Source organism: Entelurus aequoreus, linkage group LG17, assembly GCF_033978785.1.
Source record: "Entelurus aequoreus isolate RoL-2023_Sb linkage group LG17, RoL_Eaeq_v1.1, whole genome shotgun sequence".
Taxonomy (NCBI): domain Eukaryota; kingdom Metazoa; phylum Chordata; class Actinopteri; order Syngnathiformes; family Syngnathidae; genus Entelurus; species Entelurus aequoreus.
In genome coordinates this window covers 46,129,862-46,153,152 of record NC_084747.1, presented here as the reverse complement: position 1 = coordinate 46,153,152, position 23,291 = coordinate 46,129,862, and the positions used below count along the sequence as shown (strand labels likewise).

At 39.3% G+C, this 23,291-nt stretch overlaps 2 protein-coding genes across 3 annotated transcripts; one reads left to right on the top strand and one right to left on the bottom strand.

The window, feature by feature from the left end:
* Positions 1–1,446: 1,446 nt before the first annotated feature.
* zcchc8 (zinc finger, CCHC domain containing 8) lies at positions 1,447–14,748 on the bottom strand. Of its 2 annotated transcripts, none has more exons than XM_062025788.1 (14): positions 14,522–14,748; positions 12,682–12,724; positions 12,531–12,605; positions 12,010–12,115; positions 11,854–11,931; positions 7,890–7,993; positions 7,711–7,776; positions 7,561–7,621; positions 7,176–7,309; positions 6,955–7,097; positions 5,694–5,797; positions 5,447–5,533; positions 2,628–2,736; positions 1,447–2,584 (listed from the first exon to the last, which is right to left on the bottom strand). In XM_062025788.1, the coding sequence occupies exons 1-14, from the start codon at positions 14,694–14,696 to the stop codon at positions 1,665–1,667; spliced, it is 2,205 nt and encodes a 734-aa protein (XP_061881772.1). In that variant the 5' UTR covers positions 14,697–14,748; the 3' UTR covers positions 1,447–1,664. The 2 variants fall into 2 exon arrangements, with proteins under 2 accessions (XP_061881772.1, XP_061881773.1); XM_062025789.1 differs by having other exon boundaries at positions 1,447–2,566; positions 14,522–14,747.
* Positions 14,749–15,176: 428 nt separating this feature from the next.
* si:ch211-110p13.9 (uncharacterized protein LOC562347 homolog) lies at positions 15,177–22,976 on the top strand. The gene is made up of 4 exons (XM_062025792.1): positions 15,177–15,396; positions 17,758–17,890; positions 17,961–18,094; positions 21,573–22,976. Exons 1-4 carry the CDS (start codon positions 15,283–15,285, stop codon positions 22,275–22,277), a joined length of 1,086 nt encoding a protein of 361 aa, XP_061881776.1. The 5' UTR covers positions 15,177–15,282; the 3' UTR covers positions 22,278–22,976.
* Positions 22,977–23,291: the final 315 nt, after the last annotated feature.

Genomic DNA, 23,291 nt, shown 5'->3' with positions numbered 1-23,291 from the left:
TAGAGACAACAATGTGTCTGGGGGCCGGTATATCTATTTTTAGGAAAACTAATACCAAACCTCACAATAATGTCTGATTGAATGCTAAAAACGTTATGACAGACCGCCCTAAAAAACGGAATGGAATTTAAAATGTGTTAACTGAATGAGGCACCCAGAATGTACATGAAAATAATGAACGTGGGATTTACAATATTAACTATGAACAATAAAACACTGAATATTGACAACATATGAATGTCACCTACCCTCTCGATCGACATATTTTACAACAAGCAAAATGCAACAAAAATGTAACAAACACCACAAAATATGAACGCGAGGGGTAAAAAAAAAACCCCACCTACAATCTGATATATCACTAAGCTTTAGAACTTTGTTGTAAAAATCTCCTTCCGCGTCTGTCCCTGACACCCGCATTTCAGGCTGACACTCTGTGGAAACGCTCCCCACCCACACTGCTTGGTGCCTCGTCTGAACTGCTGTGACTAAGATTACCACAGTAACTAATTAGATGACCATAGTAACTAGTATATCATGCAAAAGCGCAGATTCCACCCATTTACATACCATAATTTCCGGACTATAAGCCGCTACTTTTTCCCCTCGTTCTGGTCCCTGCGGCTTATACAACGGTGCGGCTTATTTACGGCCTGTTCTTCTCCGACACCGACGAAGAGGATTTCAGCGGTTTTAGTACGCAGGAGGAAGACGATGACACAATGATTAAAGACTGACTTTTCATATACCGGTAGGCTGGTTATTTTGATAACGTACAGGCGAACACTTTGTATTACTTTGCACCATTGTATTATTTGTACTCTGCACGAATGCTGTTCGCCATGTCAAAGATGTGAAAGTTTAAATAAATGATTGAAAGATTTATTGTTAATAAATGGGACGCTTTGCGTTCCCAAACAGTCATCTCTGTCCCGACAATCCCCTCCGTGGTAGCAGGAACCCCTATATACTACGGTAATTACCGGTACACATCAAAACCCTGCGGCTTATAGTCGGGTGCGGCTTATATATGGAGCAATCTGTATTTTTCCCTAAATTTAGCTGGTGCGGCTTATAGTCAGGTGCGGCTTATAGTCCGGAAATTACGGTACTTTGTATAGTTGAAGACTTACGGTCATTTAAAAACATCACTGCACATCATAATGGCAGCTACACTTTCCATCTTAAAGATCTAAAAAAAATATTTGAGAATGTCCGGCGGACCAGATGGAAAAGCTTAATGGGCCGCATGCGGCCCTCAAATTTGCCCAGGTCTGGTCTAGTATGAAAATGCTACACAAAAAGCAACATGTTTGTTTTTGTGACCCCAAAAAGCCATTAAAAACAATTATTTTAATGGCACGTTTATTTGTCCATTTTCTGTCATGTCTGTATGTTCATATTAGTCATCACACCGGACTATATTGGACAAAAAAACCACACAGATGCGAATCAGAAATGTTTACTTCGAAACATAATTACAAGGTGGGCAAAAAATAAAATTGTCACTAAATAAAAAATGTTTACCAATAAAAATACAATTAAAAAAAATAAAATACAAAAATGTTAGTTGTGTGGTTCAATGTCCCTTCTTGCCTCCAAGACACTGTACATCCAAAATGCGAGTTAAAAAGCATGATCTCGTAAGGTGGCCAAGAAAGTATTCATTCCGGGTTTTTCTTAGCTAAACTTCGGGGTGAACTCTTAAGCAAGTCTCTAATGCGGACGTACGTCCCCGTGGCTTCGGCCACCTCCGTGTATTCCGGAGTCTGCTCGAAAGGCATGATGCCCTCGGCAAACTTGTGTCGATGAGGTACCGCTGACACCTTGTTGGTGCTTGGGGAGGATCCGTTTACATCCTGTGAGGCTGCTGGGTCGGGGCTCTCGGGGCTGTTTTCCTGGGATTGGACGAGGCAAGGACTTTCGGGGTTGTCTTCCTGGGACTTGATGGCATCAGGACTTTGGCTACTGTTCTCCTGGGATTTAACAGAACTGTTATCTTCGGATTTAGGTGGACCTGGACTATCTTGAAATTTGTCCACAGCAAGACTATCTTGGAGTTCGATTGGATCGGGGCTTTGAGGGCTGTCGTTCTGCCCTTCAACTTGGGTCTGACTCTTGTCACTAGCAAGCCTTTTGGACAGCACTTCTTCAACCTCATCCATTTCAGAATCGCACCGCGCCGAAGTGGACACGCTCGGCGAACTTCCCATGGGAGTTCCCGCCACGGGCGTCTCCGAGTCGCTACTGGTGGTGGTGTCAGTGTTTTGTAGCGCCGCCCAGATCAATCTCTGCTGCTCTTCCAACTCTTCCAGAGTGAGTTCGTCCTCTTTTCCCTCCCCCGCCTTGTCCGCCGCAACCAAGTTGGATCCTTGCACTGTCCTGGGGGACCCATTGGTGGGCGTGTGAGGCGGCGTGCTTTTCGGTAGAGGTGGGCGTGTGGGAGTGATAGGCGGGGTGCCGTGGGGTAGAGGAGGGGGCGAGCTGAGACACGGCGAGCCAGGCGGCAGTGGCGGTTGGAAATGAAAGTCGCCATGACGGCGACTGTTGTAAGGTGTTCCAGGATCTGGGGACCAAATTTGGACTGAGCAGGAGAAAATCAAACAATGCACCAAGGAAATGTTTACCTGATTCAATATCCATATCAGAGTTCCCATCAGGGCTGGATTTTGGCTTCTTCCTGTGATACTGAGATGAGTCCGACTCGTGTCGTCTCTTGTTGCTCGGACCATTGGGCTGTTTGAAAAGACGAATGTACATTTTAACCACAGCCCCTATGACTTTTTGACGATGACATTTGTAAAGTAATACAATACCGTATATGCCCCTAGAGCTTCTTAATGAGGACCAAATGTGAGAAATACCTACCGTGTTCTGTTTGTGTTGTGTTTGCTCGGTTCTTGTATTATTTTTAAACTGCCCATTGTACAGCACTTTGGCTACCCCTGTGGTAAATTTTAAAAGTGCTTTATAAATAAAGTTGATTTGATTTGATTTGATTCCTCACTTGTTTGCTCCATTTATGAAAGCGGTTTGTAAAGAGTTTTGTGAATACGCCACTGTGTGTCTGTCGGTGCGCACCAAGGACAGTTGAGTTTGCGGATGTTGTTTTGGCCTGTAGCCCGTTTTGTTTTTGCAATGAAGAGATTCTCGGTCGACCACCTCCTTGTCATCCTTTCGATGGCCGGGAAAACGTTAGTAAACAGTCAAGCTGTCAATATTGAGCACATAGGGCCTGATCTACTAGGAACCAAATAACACATGCTAAACAGCCTCTGCAAATTATAAAATTGCGTTTGGGCAAGTGATTTACTAATAAGACTGTCAACAATTGCCAAGAAGTTCAAAAGTGTTACAGACCAGCCGATTTAAGCGAGGGTTTTGCGTGTACGGCGGCTGTCACAATAGACCAGTGGTTCTTAACCTGGGTTCGATCGAACCCTAGGGCTTCGGTGAGTCGGGCTTAGGGGTGTAAATAAAAACTTCTCCCTATCGGCGTATTACAGATACGGCAACAGCTGAAGTCAGACTGATTTGCAGGTGTGTGATTTGTTGTGAGTTTATGCACTGTGTTGGTTTTGTTGTTTGAACAAGGTGATGTTCATGCACGGTTCATTTTGTGCACCAGTAAAAAAACATGGTAACACTTTAGTATGGGGAACATATTCACCATTAATTAGCTGCTTATTAACATGCAAATTAGTAACATATTGGCACTTAACTAGTCATTATTAAGTACTTATTAATGCCTTATTCGGCATGGTCTTATTATAGCCCTAACCCTCTAACCCTGGCCCTAACCATAACCCTAACCAAAAAACTCTCACCAAAAAACTCTAAATTAAGTCTTTGTTACTTAGAATATGTTCCCCATACTAAATTGTTACCAAAAACATAACTTTGTCTTGAATTTGAAAAAATATATATATATATATATTTTTCACTAAAGAAGGGTTCGGTGAATGCACATATGAAACTGGTGGGGTTCAGTATCTCCAACAAGGTTAAGAACCACTGCAATAGACACTTATTTCCGTCCACATTCATGCAGCCCTTTGAGACATTTGTGATTAAGGGCTATATAAATAATCTTTGATTGGTTGATTCATGTTATCATGCTCCTACCTATGTTTTTTTTCTTCATATTTTTGAAATAAAAAATAACATGTATCTCTTTTTATGGGCATTTTAGAAGCAGTCCTGCAATACGATCTACAACAGAACCCACTCTTTTAACGCGCTGAAAGTTCACTATGAGAGACACTGGCACTCACTCTGCCTGGTACGATCTAGATGCAAGAAAATACATATTGCAAGAAGTTTATATCATATGAGATCAAATATATCTCCTATATGAAAAAAACGAATGCCATAAAAGATGCCACCAGACACAAAAAGCATTACCGTATTTTTCGGACTATAAGGCGCAGTTTTTTTTTCATAGTTTGGCCGTGGGTGCGACTTATACTCAGGAGCGACTTATGTGTGAAATTATTAACACATTACCGAAAAATATCAAATAATATTATTTAGCTCGTTCACGTAAGAGACTAGACGTATAAGATTTCATCGGATTTAGCGATTAGGAGTGACAGATTGTTTGGTAAACGTATAGCATGTGCTATATGTTATAGTTATTTGAATGACTCTTACCATAATATGTTACGTTAACATACCAGGCACGTTCTCAGTTGGTTATTTATGCCTCATATAACGTACACTTATTCAGCCTGTTGTTCACTATTCTTGATTTATTTTAAATTGCCTTTCAAATGTCTATTCTTGGTGTTGGCTTTTATCAAATAAATTTCCCCAAAAAATGCGACTTATACTCCAGTGCGACTTATATGTTTTTTTCCTTCTTAATTATGCATTTTCGGTCGGTGCGACTTATACTCCGGAGCGACTTATACTCCGAAAAATACGGTATAACATATAGAACATGTTATACGTTTACCAAACAATCTGTCACTCCTAATCGCTAAATCCCATGAAATCTTATACGTCTAGTCTCTTACGTGAATGAGCTAAATAATATTATTTGATATTTTACGGTAATGTGTTAATAATTTCACACATAAGTCGCTCCTGAGTATAAGCCGCAGCCCCGGCCAAACTATGAAAAAAACTGTGACTTATAGTCCGAATAATACAGTATTCTCTTAAATGTTTAATGTTATACACATGGTCATTCACTAACAATATTCGCAATGTACATGAGCAAGTGATTAATTAAAGGTTATTAAATATTTCGAGTTGTTCCGTAGTTGGGTCACCACTGCAATACAGAGTTGTGACTATAATAATGAATAAATATTTACTGGTACTGTGTGGTTGCATCAGTACTTTAACAAGGAAAGTGAAAGGTGTGGCATGCACTTGTCAACAGGATACACCCAAATACTGAGAGGTAGGGTGGGGTGGGGATGGGAGCTGGCGTAGTTACCGAAGCAAAGTGGCTGGACAGGTAGGCGGCATAATTTTGCTTCATGTGGTTGCTCTGCATAGGAACGGAACTGTAGCGCATGAACTCCTGCATTTACAAAATAACATTGAATATCACATTAATAGACAATAGTGTAATTGTGAACAATGTTATGTATTGGCAACTCACACGTCATTGGTTTCAGGTTAAATTACACACTGTTAACAAATGTTGACAAGAATTGCGGAGAACTCTTGCGTTGACTTACGTCTTTCATTGTGTGCGGCACCGGCACGTTGAAGCCTGGAAAGTCTACCAGTTTGGTAACGTCATACGTCGTGATGCTGTTGGTCACGATGCTGTCATTGGGCACTCAAGAAGAATAACATTTATTTGAAAACATGTGAACCCTTAAAGGGGAACTGCACTTTTTTGGGAAATTTACCTATCATTCACAGTCATCATGAAAGACATGACAATGGATTTTTTTGTTTAATGCATTCTAAATATTAAATAAATGCGATCAAAAGTTCGCTTACAATGGAGCCTATGGGAGCCGCTCAATTCTGCCTATAGAGCCCCTAAAAACACCTCCATTAAGGTTTTATATACATGATGTAAGTATATGTATATATATGTGGGCTCTGTACCGAGGATGTCGTTGTGGCTTGTGCAGCCCTTTGAGACACTTGTGATTTAGGGCTATATAAATAAACATTGATTGATTGATTGATTGATTGATTGATTGATATACGTAATGTAATAACGGGCACATTAATAACATTCAATATTTACGTATTTTGACCATTTTAAGCATTCGCTGCACATTAAATTCAAAAACGCATCACAAAGTTTACGTTTTTTTTTCTCTTTATCACTGATTTCTTCCCACTGCAGACTTTATGAGAGCCAACAAACATAATAAAATATCACTTATTGTATAATGTCTGCTGTCATTAGGATGCAGACTGCTTAGATGTTCATATATTCCCATTTAGATGAAAAATGTCTAAGCCTCGCAAAGAAACAGGGTTGGGGGCGGGGGGACAAAGCGCTTTTCGTGTCTTTCTCGCCAGTTCCTAAACGGCTGTCATTGTCCCAATTTGTCGGTTTAAATCCTCAGCTATCTACTTTCCAGGTGAGATGCATGATTTATGATCTAGATTAAACTTCCAGGGGGAAGTGAGGAAGCAGCAGACCACTCGATGATGTATTTATAGGCACATTTGGAAGTGATCATGTCGTCGCTATAGTTTGTCTGTGTTAGCGCTTATTATAATATTACTAATACTTGGTTAATATTTAATCACAAAATGTAAATGGTGTATTGTTGGCGCTTTTTGAATGATTTATCAGATTTTATCCCATTGTTTCTGCTGTAAGCAGACTTTTATTTACGTTTATTTAATATTTAGAATGCATTAAAAAAAATCCATCCGTCATGTCTTTGAGGATTGTGAACGATAGGCAAAATTTAAAAAAAGTGCAGTTTTCCTTTAAAATAGCATAGATACATAAATGCAAAGTACCATTTTCGTCATACAGTGTTAAACCAGAGTTCTCCACTTCTGCCTCTTTGAGCCAACCCGGCGGGTATCCCAACAGCCTCATGCGATAGACGAGAGGAGGGAGAGTGTTTGTGTTGATTCCCAGCGCCGACAAAAGCTCCTCGCTGCATGAAAGACAAAGAAAAAAAGTTAGTCAACATACGACGATGTGTGTCACATGACCAAATAACAATACATCTTGCCTTAAGATTCCAGGCTTGTATTTAGAGAAGCGCTCGTCCACCTCATCAGCGTGGTACCGCTGGTTACTTTGCAGGAATGTGTTGTTGCTCAGTAACTCCTTTCGTCTCTCATTAATGGCAGCAAAGTCTTTGGGCTTGGGTAATAATCACAAACAGAATGATTTGCAAAAATATTGTTTTGCAGACCTATTTTCAAGCCATTTTTTTCTCCCTTTCAGAGGCTCTGTGAGCAAATGTAAGTCCATGAATTGATTTACGTGGACCCCGACTTAAACAAGTTGAAAAACTTATTCGGGTGTTACCATTTAGTGGTCAATTGTACAGAATATGTACTGTACTGTGCAATCTACTAATAAAAGTTTCAATCAATCAATCAAAAACTCACCTTAGGGCAGTCTTTCACTTGATGGCCGCTTACACCACAGTTAAAACACATATTTTTGGGCCTGCAGCAAAGGACACATTAGTAATGGGATATTCATTAATTGAGAGGCTAAAGATGTAAGGAAGTACTTTTTAAAAAAAGAAAATGCACCTTTTGTCCTTCATCTCTACATCCTGCCCATCTGTGCCAATGACTTGGTTGAAAACCTGTTGATAGCTTTGCAGCATTTAAGGAAGTTTCTGCGCTTTTTCCTGCTTATTTGACACTACGAAACAAACTTGGAGAACATCTTGACAAGCACACACCGGTTTCCGTCCCTTAAAAGATACGTTGGCACTTCCCACCCCTCAGTCCCCTGAGGGTTTTCATTCTGCAAGGGTTGTCCAAGTTTGTCCACACTGAAGGTGGTGAAGTACAGGACGCTTCCAACCACCTGTGGCAGAAAAACATACAGAAGATTACAAAAAACAGTCTACCTTAGATGTGTATTGGACACGCGGTGTCGGAGAGGAACACAGCTCATTAGCATTAAAGCTACGGACACAAATTAGTGTGTGTTCCCATTAGGGTTTGTGTCTCTCATAGGAGCACCTACTTTTTACATATATACACTGTCAGTGTGCCCTTGTCCAACAAGGGCACACTTACAGTGTATATGTAAAAAGTAGGTGCTCCTATACACGCCATAATCTCATACAACAATGTAACCTTGAGGACTGGGACAGGAGGACACAGAAATTATCACCACAAGCATGTATGAGCTGCAGCGCTAACATCACACTCACATTTTAACAGCAACATTGTGCTAGGTTAGGGTATTTGCTGAAATTGGAGGATGTATACAAGCAGCAGGCATATTCAGCTGTTTTTTTTCACAACCATGAGAAAGTAGACAAAAAGTGTATACTTCTTCCCATTACCCTTTAACATATGCTTAATTTTAATTTATTTTCTTAATTAAGTTTTATTTTATATTTTGTGAAATAATAATATTGCCATTGAGCACAACATTGTTCTCTGGAGATATATATGTATTTTATGTACTACATGTATGATGTGGAGCTGACTATGACATACTCAATAGACAACCACCTAGGCTTTTCCTTGATGGCGTTTTGTTTTTGTCATAAAAAAAATACAATCATGTGTGCTTACGGACTGTATCCCTGCAGACTGTATTGATATATATTGATATATAATGTAGGAACCAGAAATATTAATAACAGAAAGAAACAACCCTTTTGTGCGAATTAGTGTGAATGAGTGTAAATGGGGGAGGGAGGTTTTTTGGGTTGGTGCACTAATTGTAAGGGTATCTTGTGTTTTTTATGTTGATGTAATTTTAAAAAATTAAAAAAAATTAAAAAAAATGTTTTTTTAATTTCTTGTGCGGCCCTGTACCAATCGATCCACGGACCGGTGGTTGGGGACCACTGACCTATAGTACGTCTCCTCTGCTTACCTGTCAAAACTTAAATTTTTTGTCAAAAAATCCTGTTTTTTGTCCTTCTTTCCTGACCTCTTGTCAGTCCTGTTGTTTGTTTCGCAACTGCAGCAATTGCATCCAAACTTTGTGTCAACATCTTGACAAATAAGAGACTTACCGTAATTTCCGGACTATAAGCCGCTACTTTCTCCCCTCGTTCTGGTCCCTGCGGCTTATACAACGGTGCGGCTTATTTACGGCCTGTTCTTCTCCGACACCGACGAAGAGGATTTCGGTGGTTTTAGTACGCAGGAGGAAGACGATGACACAATGATTAAAGACTGACTTTTCATATACCGGTAGGCTGGTTATTTTGATAACGTACAGGCGAGCACTTTGTATTAATTTGCACCGTTGTATTATTTGTCCTCTGCACGAATGCTGTTCGCCATGTCAAAGATGTGAAAGTTTGATTGATAGATTTATTGTTAATAAATGGGACGCTTTGCGTTCCCAAACAGTCATCTCTGTCCCGACAATCCCCTCCGTGGTAGCAGGAACCTCTATATACTACGGTAATTACACATCAAAACCCTGCGGCTTATAGTCGGGTGCGGCTTATATATGGAGCAATCTGTATTTTCCCCTAAATTTAGCTGGTGCGGCTTATAGTCAGGTGCGGCTTATAGTCCGGAAATTACGGTATTAAAGAAATAAAGAAGAGCAGGCAGCAGCTTGCACAGTCTCATACTTTCTGTAACATCCAGGAAGAAATGTCTGCCAGCTTGAAAAATGCCTCAACTATAAGCTGAGTGAAGGAACCCCATTGTTTTTATTTAAATGTTCCCGATATTTCATGGTTCCCTCACAAGGAAACCTTACAAAGTACTAAATCAATAAACTGCTAATAAACTGTATAAAATTGAGTAGATGGCGAGTTATTGTGATGTAGCGAAATCCCATATTTTTTTACTTTTTTCCCCTGGAGATTTCACATATTTTGAAACGCAAATGTTGATGCTCCTCTGACACGCAGCACCAGACTGGTGTTGGTGAAATCCCCTGATGTTTTTAGCTGCTAAATTACCACAGCATTAGCGCCGCATGAAACATTATGTTGCTCATCTATTTTAAAAGAAAATGGTAAAAAAACTTAAAGATTTATCCGGCTGTTTACTGACATACACTATTCATGTTTAGCTAACTTTCACTGCAAATGAACTTTGGCTGCAAATATCGGTTATCGGCTTCCTTGACTACTAATAATCTGTATCAGGCCTGAAAAAAACATATTGAATAAATTAGTAGTATTAACATTTGATCTTCTTCCTATTATATGATGCCTTTAGCTCTATTTATTAATTTTTAAGTGTTGTCCCATCTATGGAATAGTGTATCCAGAGTTTCCATATTCTATTTAGCACGATGGTTGGCCGTTAGTCTTGCTTGTGTGACTCCAAGCAGACAAGTAAAGCAGCGTGTTGTGCTGGCGTCCACACCTGTCGTCATCTAATAACAGCTGTTCAATCTTTGATCGATATACTCGATATATCGCGGGTTTGTCTCTGTGCGATATAGAAAATGACTATATCGTGATATTCGAGTATATGTTCTCACGCAGTTGCTTTTAGCTGCGGGCATTAACACTACAGGCTTTTTTCACTCTTTCTTGTCTCTCCTTCTCACAGACAGCAAGCGCACCTTCTTACATACGTATACGCCCTCTCGGAGCAGAGAGGTAGCGGCATGGGTAACGTTAGCTGTGGTGCGAGTGGTAATACGAGAGAAAGAAGGTGCAAATCTGGTAACAAATGAAGGAAGAATTAATTCCCAAGAAAAACTACTGCTAATATGTAGCATCATTTGAAAAGTCACCCGCTAGAGAATGAAGAGTGCTTACTCCGCATGTCAACATCTCCGTTCGGTGCCACACCAACAAAATGCAGAGGCAACCATTTCCACATCAACACCGTATGAAAAAAATAGTGAACAACAGAAGGAGATTACGTCCACAGTAACCTACCACATAGCGATTTGATTTCCTATTATGCAGCTCATTTTTATTTGACAGTTATTGAAATATCTTGTGTGACATCATGCACAAAAGTGCACTTTATTTGTTTTAAACTATTTTAGTGGCGTTCTGTACAAAAAGTGCACTTTAATTTAGTGTTGTTTTGATATGTCAGCTTAGTGACATCATGCACAAAAGTGCACTCATAGCTTGTTTTAAAATGTCTCTGACAATCTTGCACTTTCTGTTTGGAAATGACATGAATGTTTGTGCCACTGCTTAATAACTGTTTAATAAATACACTTTTGGTCAATTGACTTAGTTGTGATTTCCCTCTCTGCATGAAAGTTTAAAATGAGCATATATTAATGCAGTATGAACAAGAATGTTTTAATGTAGACACATAGAATCATCATACTGCTGTGATTATATGCATCGAGTGTTCATTCAAGGCTAAGGCAAAATATCGAGATATATATCGTGTAGCGTGACATGGCCTAAAAATATCGAGATATTAAAAAAAGGCCATATCGCCCAGCCCTACCCACGAAAGTCGGTAAACGAGGCAACCGGCTGCAGCAGTCCAGGAAAAGTCTATCGATACCCGTCGGCGAAGTCATGGAGCTCTGTGCCCGTACACAATGACTCAGTCCACTGTTGCTCTCCTGTCGTCACAGGGCTGTGAAAGGGGTTGATTTGATATGCAGCAAAGCCTGCTTTTTAAAATATCAATACTGCCGACGTTTACCTAATTTAATCGTGGCCGCCAAATTTGTGAGAAAAATCTGATTTCATTGTGCAGCCCTACTTAAGAGGTTCCACTGTATGAGACAATCATTGCGAACGTACTCACTTTAAAGGCTTCTGTTGTTGTTCTGACACTAGTGCTGGCTGACTTCTCTGGGTCTTCATCCATTGCAAATGAAGAAGGCTTTAAAGTGGACAGATAGTATTATTTAGTCCTTACAATTCATACATACATATATATATTACATCTTCACGCACATACCTGAGGCTTCAAGTAGGTGGAAGGGGAATGGGTCTCTGTGTCGCCTGCTATCTGTTGTCGCTGCATGACACCGCAGATGCTATCTTCGATTTCTTGCCGGCATTGCCTGAATAATAAGTTGTTTTTTTACTTTCTTGTAGCCTAAAAAACAATGCTAGAGTGCTATAAACTGAAGGAGATAACATTTACATTAAGTAGTACACAGGAATACTTCACAATTTCAAAAACATAAATAATGCAAACCTATTTTTGAGTTGGACAACTATATTAATGTGACATAAGCGCATAGAAATGATCCTGTGTGATCGAGCATGCCTCAACTTGAAAGAGCTGAGAAGACCAAAGGACACTTTATCAACTCCAATAGATTTTCTGGAGTTTTAATTCACACTTGACAGATTTTATCTAGGTAAGTGTGACAACTTTGAATCCAAGAAGAACAGTATCTGAGGCATCTCCATTTGCAATAATGGCCTACTTTTAAATAAGTCCATTTTGACTTGGCAGAAATGATAACTTACTTTGATATGACATTGTTTGAATATATAATTTGAACGACTGGCCCGTCGATGTTGACATCTTCGATAGTGATACCACTGTAAAGACGAACACACAACATTATAAACATCAGCATTTTCATTTTGGTTAGAAATTGAAAGTGAAACTTATCACCTGGGGCATGTCAGAATGTTCAACTTTCTTCTCAAAGCTTTATGTGAACTGGAAGTTAAGGGTGTGCGCTTTATGGGAATGTTATTAGTGACACGAGTCTCGTATTGGGTTGACACTTGACAGTCACAGATTCCTAAATTTGCCTCTTAGAGCAGTGTTTTTCAACCTTTTTGGAGCCAAGGCACATTTTTGTTCATTGAAAAAATGTGGAGGCACACCACCAAGAGAAAACATTAAAAATGTAAACTCGGTAGTTGATATTGACAGTAAAAGTCATTGTTGCAATTGTTGGATATGAATTCAAACCATAACCAACCATGTATCACTATAGCTCTTGTCTCAAAGTAGGTGTCACGACCTGTCACATCACGCTGTGCCTTATTTGGAGTTTTTTGGTGTTTTCCCGTGTGTAGTGTCTTGCGCTCCTATTTTGGTGGCTTTTTCTCTTCTTTTGGTATTTTCCTGTAGCAGTTTCATGTCTTCCTTTGAGCGCTATTCCCCGCAAGTAATTGTCGCAATTGTTGGATATGACTTTAAACCATAACCAACCATGCATCAATACAGCTCTTGTCTCAAAGTAGGTGTACTGTCACCACCTGTCACATCACGCCGTGACTTATTTTGAGTTTTTTTTGTTTTCCTGTGTATAGTGTCTTAGTTCTTGTCTTACGCTCCTATTTTGGTGGCTTTTTCTCTTTTTTTTGGTATTTTCCTGTAACAGTTTCATGTCTTCCTTTGAGCGATATTTCCCGTATCTACTTTGTCTTAGCAATCAAGAATATTTCAGTTGTGCGGGCGCTATCCTTCTCACACGCATTACAAACATAGCAGCTAAAATCATCGGCTTACCCACACCTAACATTTCAGATTTAAACCACAGGTCAATCATTCGACTGGCAAAAACGATAGTCCAGGATATCAGTCGCCCACTACACCAATACATAATCCCACTACAGAACCATCAAATTCCGGAGGGCCCGCCTCAGGAAAAGCCTGATCCCTGCAGTTATAGCCGCCCTTAACAGCAGGCCCGGCCGACCTGTCTGACAAGCATGTAAATGTGTTGGTCACGTATGATGTCTTTTTGTTATTTTTGTTTTGTGATGTGTAATGTCTATTGTTTAAATGTACGGCAGTGAAAATGAATTTCCCCAACAGGGACCAATAAATCTAAATCTTTGTATGGAAATTGTTGATTGTCATGTCAAGTACGGGTGTACTTTGTGGACGCCGTCTGCTCCACACGCTGTAAGTCTTTGCTGTCGTCCAGCATTCCGTTTTTGTTTACTTTGTAGCCAGTTCAGTTTTTGTTTCGTTTTCCATAGCCATCCCTAAGTTTCAATGCCTTTTTTTTAGGGGCACTGGCCTTTTGTTTATTTTTGGTTTAAGCATTAGATACGACGTTTACAAAGAAATTAGCTACCTGCTGCTACCTACTGATATCGAAGAGTATTACACGGTTACTCTGCCGAGCTCTAGACAGCAGACACTCAAAAACGGCACCTTATTTGCAAATTATAACTACTGGTTTGCATAAAATATTTTTATCTCAAATAGGTGAATTTACATAATCTCCCAGTGGTTGAAAAACACTGTCTTAGAGAGAGGATCTTTGAGTAGCACTTTTGACAGTAGATCCTTTCACATACTGTTTAAAATTATTTCTACGTTAGCCACATGGTGAAGTACATTTTTAAGGTACCACATTTTATACTAAATAATAATAATACTAAAGAGAGTCCTTAACTATGTAAAAATGTGCCCATAGAACAATTCCTTAAGGGGCACGCTTCCCTAGCAGTTAGCATCACCAATGCTAGCATGTTAGCAGTAAGGATATTTTCCTCTGTTAGCTTCTCAATGTCGCCGTCACATTCTTCCAACCGGCCCCGTAACGCCGACACTTCCCCGTGGTCCTCCGCGTCATCCGGGAAGCGAATGTGGGTCGGGGCTGGTGGCGTATGGTCATCTAATTGTTGAAAGAGTTCCACATCTCCAAAATCAACGTCGGCCATTTTTTTATTTTTTTTTATCGCGCTCGATGACTCTGACTGCGGGAGAGAAGCGCTCAGCATTCATTGGTTGTTTAAGTCACGTGATATATCACATGGTAGAGCTTGGCAAAAGTGTAGCCCACAACGTGATTTTACAGACTCTCACATGGGCATTATTATTAAAATAAACACGGACACACCAGACAAAATACTACGTGAACTTACTTAAACATATCGATAATAATCTGAATGTGTAGGCGACTTGTTGTCTGGTTTGTGATTATGTCGCATATTCCAATGTCTTCCTCACGCCAGGTGAAAAATAATATTCGAAATCACTTTTTTATATTATATATAATTTCAGAAGCCCTAAGAAACTATTCGTAAAAGGAACGTTGGTTCAACATAGCCTGACAAAACCCTTCTCGTGAGTGACGTCACCGAAAGACGTGGTCTTCGTTGATGTTAGCCTGTAAGACAAAGTTCTGGGTTTAACAACCAAAGACGTGTGTTGTTTACTGCACGATGCATCATGCTAGCTTATTCTGTTTGCTACATTTCCCCTTTCCTGTATAGTTGAGTAAACTTCTCAACTCTTTAAAAAAAAATGTCAAACATTGTCTATTTGTCTTTACCCCACTGGGATGGAGGCTTCAAAAAGATTCGTTTTATTTACTTGGTCAATGATTCGTCTTTTACTCTGACAGAGTGTCCACGAAAGGTACGTGAAGTATATACATCAGAGTGAAATATAATTTCACCTATTTGGGTTAAAAATATTTTTTGCAAAGCAGTAATTATAGTCTGCAAATGATGTGTTGTTGTTGAGTGTCGGTGCTGTCCAGAGCTCGGCAGAGTAACCATGTAATACTCTTCCATGTCACTAGGTGGCAGCTGGTAGCAAATTGCTTTCTAAATGTCGGAAACAGCGGGAGGCAGGGTGCAGGTAAAAAGGTGAAAAAAAAGTGTAAATAATATTATTTCATATTTTAAGGTAATGTGTTAATAATTTCACACATAAGTCGCTCCGGAGTATAAATCGCACCCCCGGCCAAACTATGAAAAAAACTGCGACTTATAATCCGAAAATTACGGCAAACAAAAACTGAACTGGCTACAAAGTAATCAAAAACGGAATGCTGGACGACAGCAAAGACTTACAGCGTGTGGAGCAGACGGCGTCCACAAAGTACATCCGTACATGACATGACAATCGACAATTTCCACACAAAGAAGGATAGCGTCCGCACAACTGAAATAGTCTTGATTGCTTGAAACAAAGTATCTGACAGAGTGTCCACAAAAGGTACGTGAAGTATGGATCAGTGTTTTTCAGTCTGGTGTGCCGTGGGAGATTATCTAATTTCACCTATTTGGGTTAAAAATATTTTCTGCAAACCAGTAATTATAGTCTGCAAATGATGTGTTTTTGTTGAGTGTCGGTGCTGTCTAGAGCTCGGCTGAGTAACCGTGTAATACTCTGTCGGAAACAGCGGGAGGCAGGGTGAAGGTAAAAAGGTGTCTAATGCTAAAACCAAAAAAAAAAAAAAGGTCAGTGCCCCTAAGAAAAGGCATTGAAGTTTAGGGAAGGTTATGCAGAACGAAACTAAAACTGAACGGGCCTACAAAGTAAACAAAAACAGAATGCTGGACGACAGCAAAGACTTACTGTGGAGCAAAGACGGCGTCCACAACATGACATGACAATCAACAATGTCCCCACAAAGGAGGATAAAAACAACTGAAATATTCTTGATTGCTAAAACAAAGTAGTAGTTGAGTAAACTTCTCAACTCTTTAAAAGAAAATGTCAAAACATTGTCTATTTGTCTCTACCCCACTGGGATGGAGGTTTCAAAAAGATTTGTTTTATTTACTTGGTCAATGATTCGTCTTTTACTCTGACAGAGTGTCCACGAAAGGTACGTGAAGTATACATCAGTGTGAGATATAATTTCACCTATTTGGGTTAAAAATATTTTTTGCAAAGCAGTAATTATAGTCTGCAAATGATGTGTTGTTGTTGAGTGTCGGTGCTGTCTATAGCTCGGCAGAGTAACCGTGTAATACTCTTCCATGTCAGTAGGTGGCAGCTGGTAGCAAATTGCTTTGTAAATGTCGGAAACAGCGGAAGGCAGGGTGCAGGTAAAAAGGTATCTAATGCTAAAACCAAAAATAAACAAAGGTGAGTGCCCCTAAGAAAAGGCATTGAAGTTTAGGGAAGGCTATGCGGAACAAAACTAAAACTGAGCTGTGTAGCCTGTTGTTCACTATTCTTTATTTAAATTGCCTTTCAAATGTCTATTCTTGGTGTTGGGTTTTATCAAATAAATTTCCCCCAAAAATGCGACTTATACTCCAGTGCGACTTATACGTTTTTTTCCTTCTTTATTATGCATTTTCGGCCGGTGCGATTTATATATGAAAAATACGGTATATTCTCACTAATAACAACTGTACTACTATATGAGTACGTATTTTCTATTGTTTTATTGATAATAAAACAGCAAAGTCCATTTGGCTGTCATCTGTTTTAATTATGAGACACAATTGTGTTAAAGTCATGATTTTATTTTTTTCATGCTTGAAAATAAGAAATGATTACTTAAAAAAAGTAGTTTTATACTTGTGAGTGTTGATGACACAGCTGATATTCTAGTTTCAAGCATGTTTTACTCAATATAGGTCATAAAATCTAATCTACAAGCTGTAATATCTTACTGAGATCATTTAGGACCAAAACCCTTAAAACAAGTAAAACACTCTAACATAAAATCTGCTTAGTGAGAAGAATTATCTTATCAGACAGAAAATAAGCAAATATCACCGGATATTTCATCTTACTTAGATTTCAGTTTTTGCAGTTTAGTTATATACATTTTTTTTTGACAAATTATACTATTCATAGTCACGGTGGAGAGTGGATTGGGGGGCAGGATTTTTTTTCTACTCCCTGTAGGGGGCGTAACAGAACATATTTGAGTAGCACTGACCTACAGTGAATTGGTCTTAGAGTGGCCTTTGCCAGAAGTAGTTGGACACGCTTTATAATACACTACTAACTAAAGGATTTGTGTTTCAGGGTGCGGCGGCGGTGCCTCTCTTTTTAGGAGCCGATCTCTTCTCCAACACCGACATCCGGCCCGAGAATCATCCCCGCTGTCACGCCAAATATGCCAGGAAAGGCCTCTCCACCAAAATACAATTTTCTTCCGGTAACGACAACAAAATGAAAACAAGTCACCCCCAATTGGGTGATCTTGACCGGCATTTGATGTGTTGTAGCCTTTAGGTTCCGTGGCTTAAAGGTGCCCACGTCCAACAACAGCCTTTGGTTCTACAGCATTCACGGGCTTTTTCGAGTGGCTTTTGAAACGTACACCAAGCAGGAGCAGCTTGCAGTGGTGGAGAACTTCCAGGTAGGACTGAACTTCCCCAGGTGGTTAACAAAACAGCTTTTTTAAAATGTTATTTCAGTTTAATAACCATGTGATACAAATGCAGGGTTTGTGTGGCCCCATTTAGGCCTTTTATTCATATCGGAGGTCTCAAGGTTGGCAAGTATGCTTTTATTATTATTATGAATAGACTCCTAAAGGCCCCCTCACTTCACCCTAAATCTAATGTCACATATCCCCACATATCAAACTTTAAATCCAATCAAAATAAATGTTTAAATGCGTTAATACTAGAGATGTCCGATAATGGCTTTTTTGGGGTTGGGGGGGCGGGGTTGATGTTTGGTAGCGGGGGTGTATATTGTAGCGTCCCGGAAGAGTTAGTGCTGCAAGGGGTTCTGGGTATTTGTTCTGTTGTGTTTATGTTGTGTTACGGTGCGGATGTTCTCCAGAAACGTGTTTGTCATTCTTGTTTGGTGTGGCGCATATTTGTAACAGTGTTAAAGTTGTTTATACGGTCACCCTCAGTGTGACCTGTATGGCTGTTGACCAAGTATGCGTTGCATTCACTTGTGTGTGTGAAAAGCCGTAGATATTATGTGATTGGGCCGGCACGCCCCCAATATTGTTGTCTGGGTGTAAATCGGGAGAAATTTGGGAGAACGGTTGCCGGGAGTGATGGCTAATAATTACATGTGGCAAAGTTCTTTTTTATTGAGGGCCACATTGCAGTTATGGCTGCTCTCCGAGGGCCAATTTTTTACAGTGGATATATATGCATTTTAATGTATATTCTCGTGTATATTATTACACAATTCACTATGCATTTTTAAAGTAGAAATTGATGGACAACGTACTTGCTTTTGAAATCATAAGTCAGGGGAACAAATATTTTATCTGAACAAAAAATGTTTGGAATAAATGTCAATATAAAGGTGTTCAAACTTTTTTTTACCAAGGGCCACATATTAAAAAGTCAAAGTTTGCGGTGTCATTTTTATATATTTTTATTTTGTAAAAAGAAATGCTGAAACAGACGTTAGTATTTAAAGAGTGTCCGTTTTGTGTTATAGGTGACAAAGTGTACTTTTATTAATTATTACAGGGGTTAAAAAAAACTAAACATTTTTTTAAAAAAAGAATAAAGACATAATTTATTTTTTATATTAATACACTTTGTCACTCAAAACACAAACCTGATCCTAACTTTTGTTAGTATTTTTTAACAAAATAAAACAATTTCGAAATGGCCCCCTTGACTTCAGTATGCAACTATTTTTGAAAAAGTTTGGACACCCCTGAGTTATTAGTATCAAATGTCAGCTTTTTGTCATTGCATCACTAATGTTTGCAATTTAATTTATTTTACATTCTTTTTTGCGGGAAAACAAAACCCGAGCTGCACTTTGGACACCCCTGTGTTTTTAACATAATGTTGTCTTTGCAAGTTCAGATAATTCTCAAGTTTAAGACATGCAATATTTATGTGGAAATTGAAAGAACGAATATGTTTAGTTTAGGGATATCCGATATTCCGATATTGTCCAACTCTTTAATTACCGATACCGATATCAACCGATACGATATCAACCGATATATGCAGTCGTGGAATTAACACATTATTATGCCTAATTTGGACAACCAGGTATGGTGAAGATAAGGTACTTTTTAAAAAAAATAGTAAAATAAGAAATTAAAAACATTTTCTTGAATAAAAAAGAAAGTACAACAATATAAAAACAGTTACATAGAAACTAGTAATGAATGAAAATTAGTAAAATTAACTGTTAAAAGTTAGTACTATTAGTGGACCAGCAGCACGCACAATCATGTGTGCTTACAGACTGTATCCCTTGCAGACTGTATTGATATATATTGATATATAATGTAGGAAGCAGAATATTAATAACAGAAACAAACAACCCTTTTGTGTGAATGAGTGTAAATGGGGTAGGGAGGTTTTTTGGGTTGGTGCACTAATTGTAAGTGTATCTTGTGTTTTTTATGTTGATGTCATTAAAAAAAACCACAAAAAAAACCGACACCAAAAATAAAAAAAACGATACCGATAATTTCCGATATTACATTTTAACGCATATATCGGCCGATAATATCGGCAGGCCGATATTATCGGACATCTCTAGTTTAGTTGGAAATATAAAAGTGCTTTATTGACGCATATTATTTCCAGGCTTTCACGGGCCACATAAAACAATGTTTACCATGAATTGATGAAAGTGGACCCCGACTTAACCTCTAAAGGCCTTAGTGGCCACATGCGTGGACAGCACCTTTTAGCTCTTATTTCCAAAACTGTGTACATTACTGAATTGGGGTCATATGCCAACATATGGACACTTACACTACCGTTCAAAAGTTTGGGGTCACCCAAACAATTTTGTGGAATAGCCTTCATTTCTAAGAACAAGAATAAACTGTCGAGTTTCAGATGAAAGTTCTCTTTTTCTGGCCATTTTGAGCATTTAATTGACCCCACAAATGTGATGCTCCAGAAACTCAATCTGCTCAAAGGAAGGTCAGTTTTGTAGCTTCTGTAACGAGCTAAACTGTTTTCAAAAGTGTGAACATGATTGCGCAAGGGTTTTGTAATCATCAATTAGCCTTCTGAGCCAATGAGCAAACACATTGTACCATTAGAACACTGGAGTGATAGTTGCTGGAAATGGGCCTCTATACACCTATGTAGATATTGCACCAAAAACCAGACATTTGCAGCTAGAATAGTCATTTACCACATTAGCAATGTATAGAGTGTATTTCTTTAAAGTTAAGACTAGTTTAAAGTTATCTTCATTGAAAAGTACAGTGCTTTTCCTTCAAAAATAAGGACATTTCAATGTGACCCCAAACTTTTGAACGGTAGTGTATACTGCCATCTGGTGGTGTCAGAAGAGTATAACATACAATGGAATTTGGAAAAAAAAAAGTGTAAAAATAAAAAATTGCATGTCACTACACATGAAGTACACGTTTGTGCACTTATGGACTAAGTACATCATATTGAAAGATGATTTTTAGTTTTTATTCTAATTAGGGTCCAACAAGCCCAAATAGCAAAGATAAATACAAAACACATGTAAACAGCTTGGGCCTTAAGAGGTTAAACAAGATGAAAAACTTATTGGGGTGTTACCATTTAAGTGGTCAATTGTACGAAATATGTACTGTACTGTGCAGTCTACTAATAAAAGTCTCAATCAATCAATAAGTCGTGGGCCACGCCTAGAATTTGACACTCGTGGGCCGTAGCTTATGATTATTTAAATTCATTTTGTGGTTATTTTATATCAAAGTTGTTGGCAATTATTTTGTAGGGTTATTTATGTATGTTGTCATCTTTTGAAGTAAAAAAAAACAAAAACTGTATGGTTTTAAAAAGCTGGTCAAAAAGCTAAATTCATGCAATAGTTGGGTTTAGTGTGGGATGGGGAGTCGGTCCCTACCTTTATACTAGAGCTTGTACTTGATCCCTCTGTAGGACCTTTGGAAGTCTCAAATAAACGACAGCCCGCTGAAGACGAGCTACAGCCTCAGCGAGCAGCTGGACGCCGGTCCCTCCGACACCAGGATGGATGGTCTGGATCTGGAGGCCACCACAGCAAACATCTCAAAAGAACACGATCACTGCTACTTTTCACAGCAAAGGCGTCCGCTTGTGTTGACGCTCAGGAGTAAACTTCAGCGTTTGGATGCTAAACTCTCCTCCGAGGCCGAGAGCTTCAAAGAGCAGCAGTTGGAGACCCTCCTGCTTTTTTTGGATCACACGGAGCGATGCCTCGGCGGGACGTTAGAGGAACAAGACGTGGCGGACTCGGTGCTGGCGCTGCTCAAGTCCAAAGAGTGGAGCTGCGTTTATTCCAGTCCCCTGCTGGACGCCGTCGCCCGGTGGCTGGGCCGCCAGTTCAGCTCGGCCAACGGGAGCGTGAGCCGCGGCGTGGAGGGCTTCAAGGAGCGGCACATCGAGAGGATCAGCGAGCTGCCGCCGGCCGAGGAAGTGGCCGCCGAGCTTTTCCCGGAGGCCATGAGGACGCTGCTGCTCCACTGGATGGGACTGAGCCAAGAGGCGGACGCGGCCAAGCGACGCAGCGAGTATCCCATCCTGCTTCTCATCCTGGAGTTCGCCAACCACAACCTCATCACCGGCGTGGCTCACGTCCTCTACTCCACGCTCATATGCAAATAAATGTCTTAGTATTCATTTAGTCAAAGCTACTTTTCTGTAACATTTTGGAATCTAATGATTTTGCATCATCTTCTTCCAACTACAAACCCCGTTTCCATATGAGTTGGGAAATTGTGTTAGATGTAAATATAAACATTTTTTTATCAGTTTGAACATCAAATATGTTGTCTTTGTAGCATATTCAACTGACTATGGGTTGAAAATGATTTGCAAATCATTGTATTCCGTTTATATTTACATCTAACACAATTTCCCAACTCATATGGAAACGGGGTTTGTAGAACAATGAGGCTGTGTTCTTTTCTGGACAGGTGGGGGCTTTCTTCATGTGCAAGAAGTTGGCTCTTCCGTTTGAATGTTAGACCAATTCGAGAAGCCGATATGAATTTATTGGTGTGGGCTGGCCTCCTGAAGCTTCAGTAAAACATGATAATATTCCTATTTTGTCTTGATGGTCCTTCTTACTCTGCAAATATGTCATCTGAAAGAACTTGGGATTGACCAGTAACATTAATTCCCTGGGAGGGAAGCAGACGCAACAGTGGCTACGTTGAAGAAATTAAAATGTAAAACATGTTTTCAGTTATTTCACCTTTTTTGTTAAGTACATAACTCCACATGTTCATTCATAGTTTTGATGCCTTCAGTGACAATCTACAATGTAAAAGTCATCAAATCTACAATGTAAAAGTCATGAAAATAAAGAACATTGAATGAGATGTGTCCAAACTTTTGGCCTGTACTGTATATTTATATATCTTATTAATTTGTACCAGTTCAAGTACTTTATAACCCCCTAAGGCCCTAACCATTAACAGACAAAAGTGCTTCACATAGTAGGAAACTTCCATAGCTGATAGTGCCATGATGTCAACAAAATCATGTAAAAATACCTTAATCGAACAGACAATGGCAACAATAAAATATTTTAATACAAACATGTATTAATGACTAAACATAAATACTACTTTTAGTATGCTCTATTTAAATTACTAGTAATTGTCTAAACACATT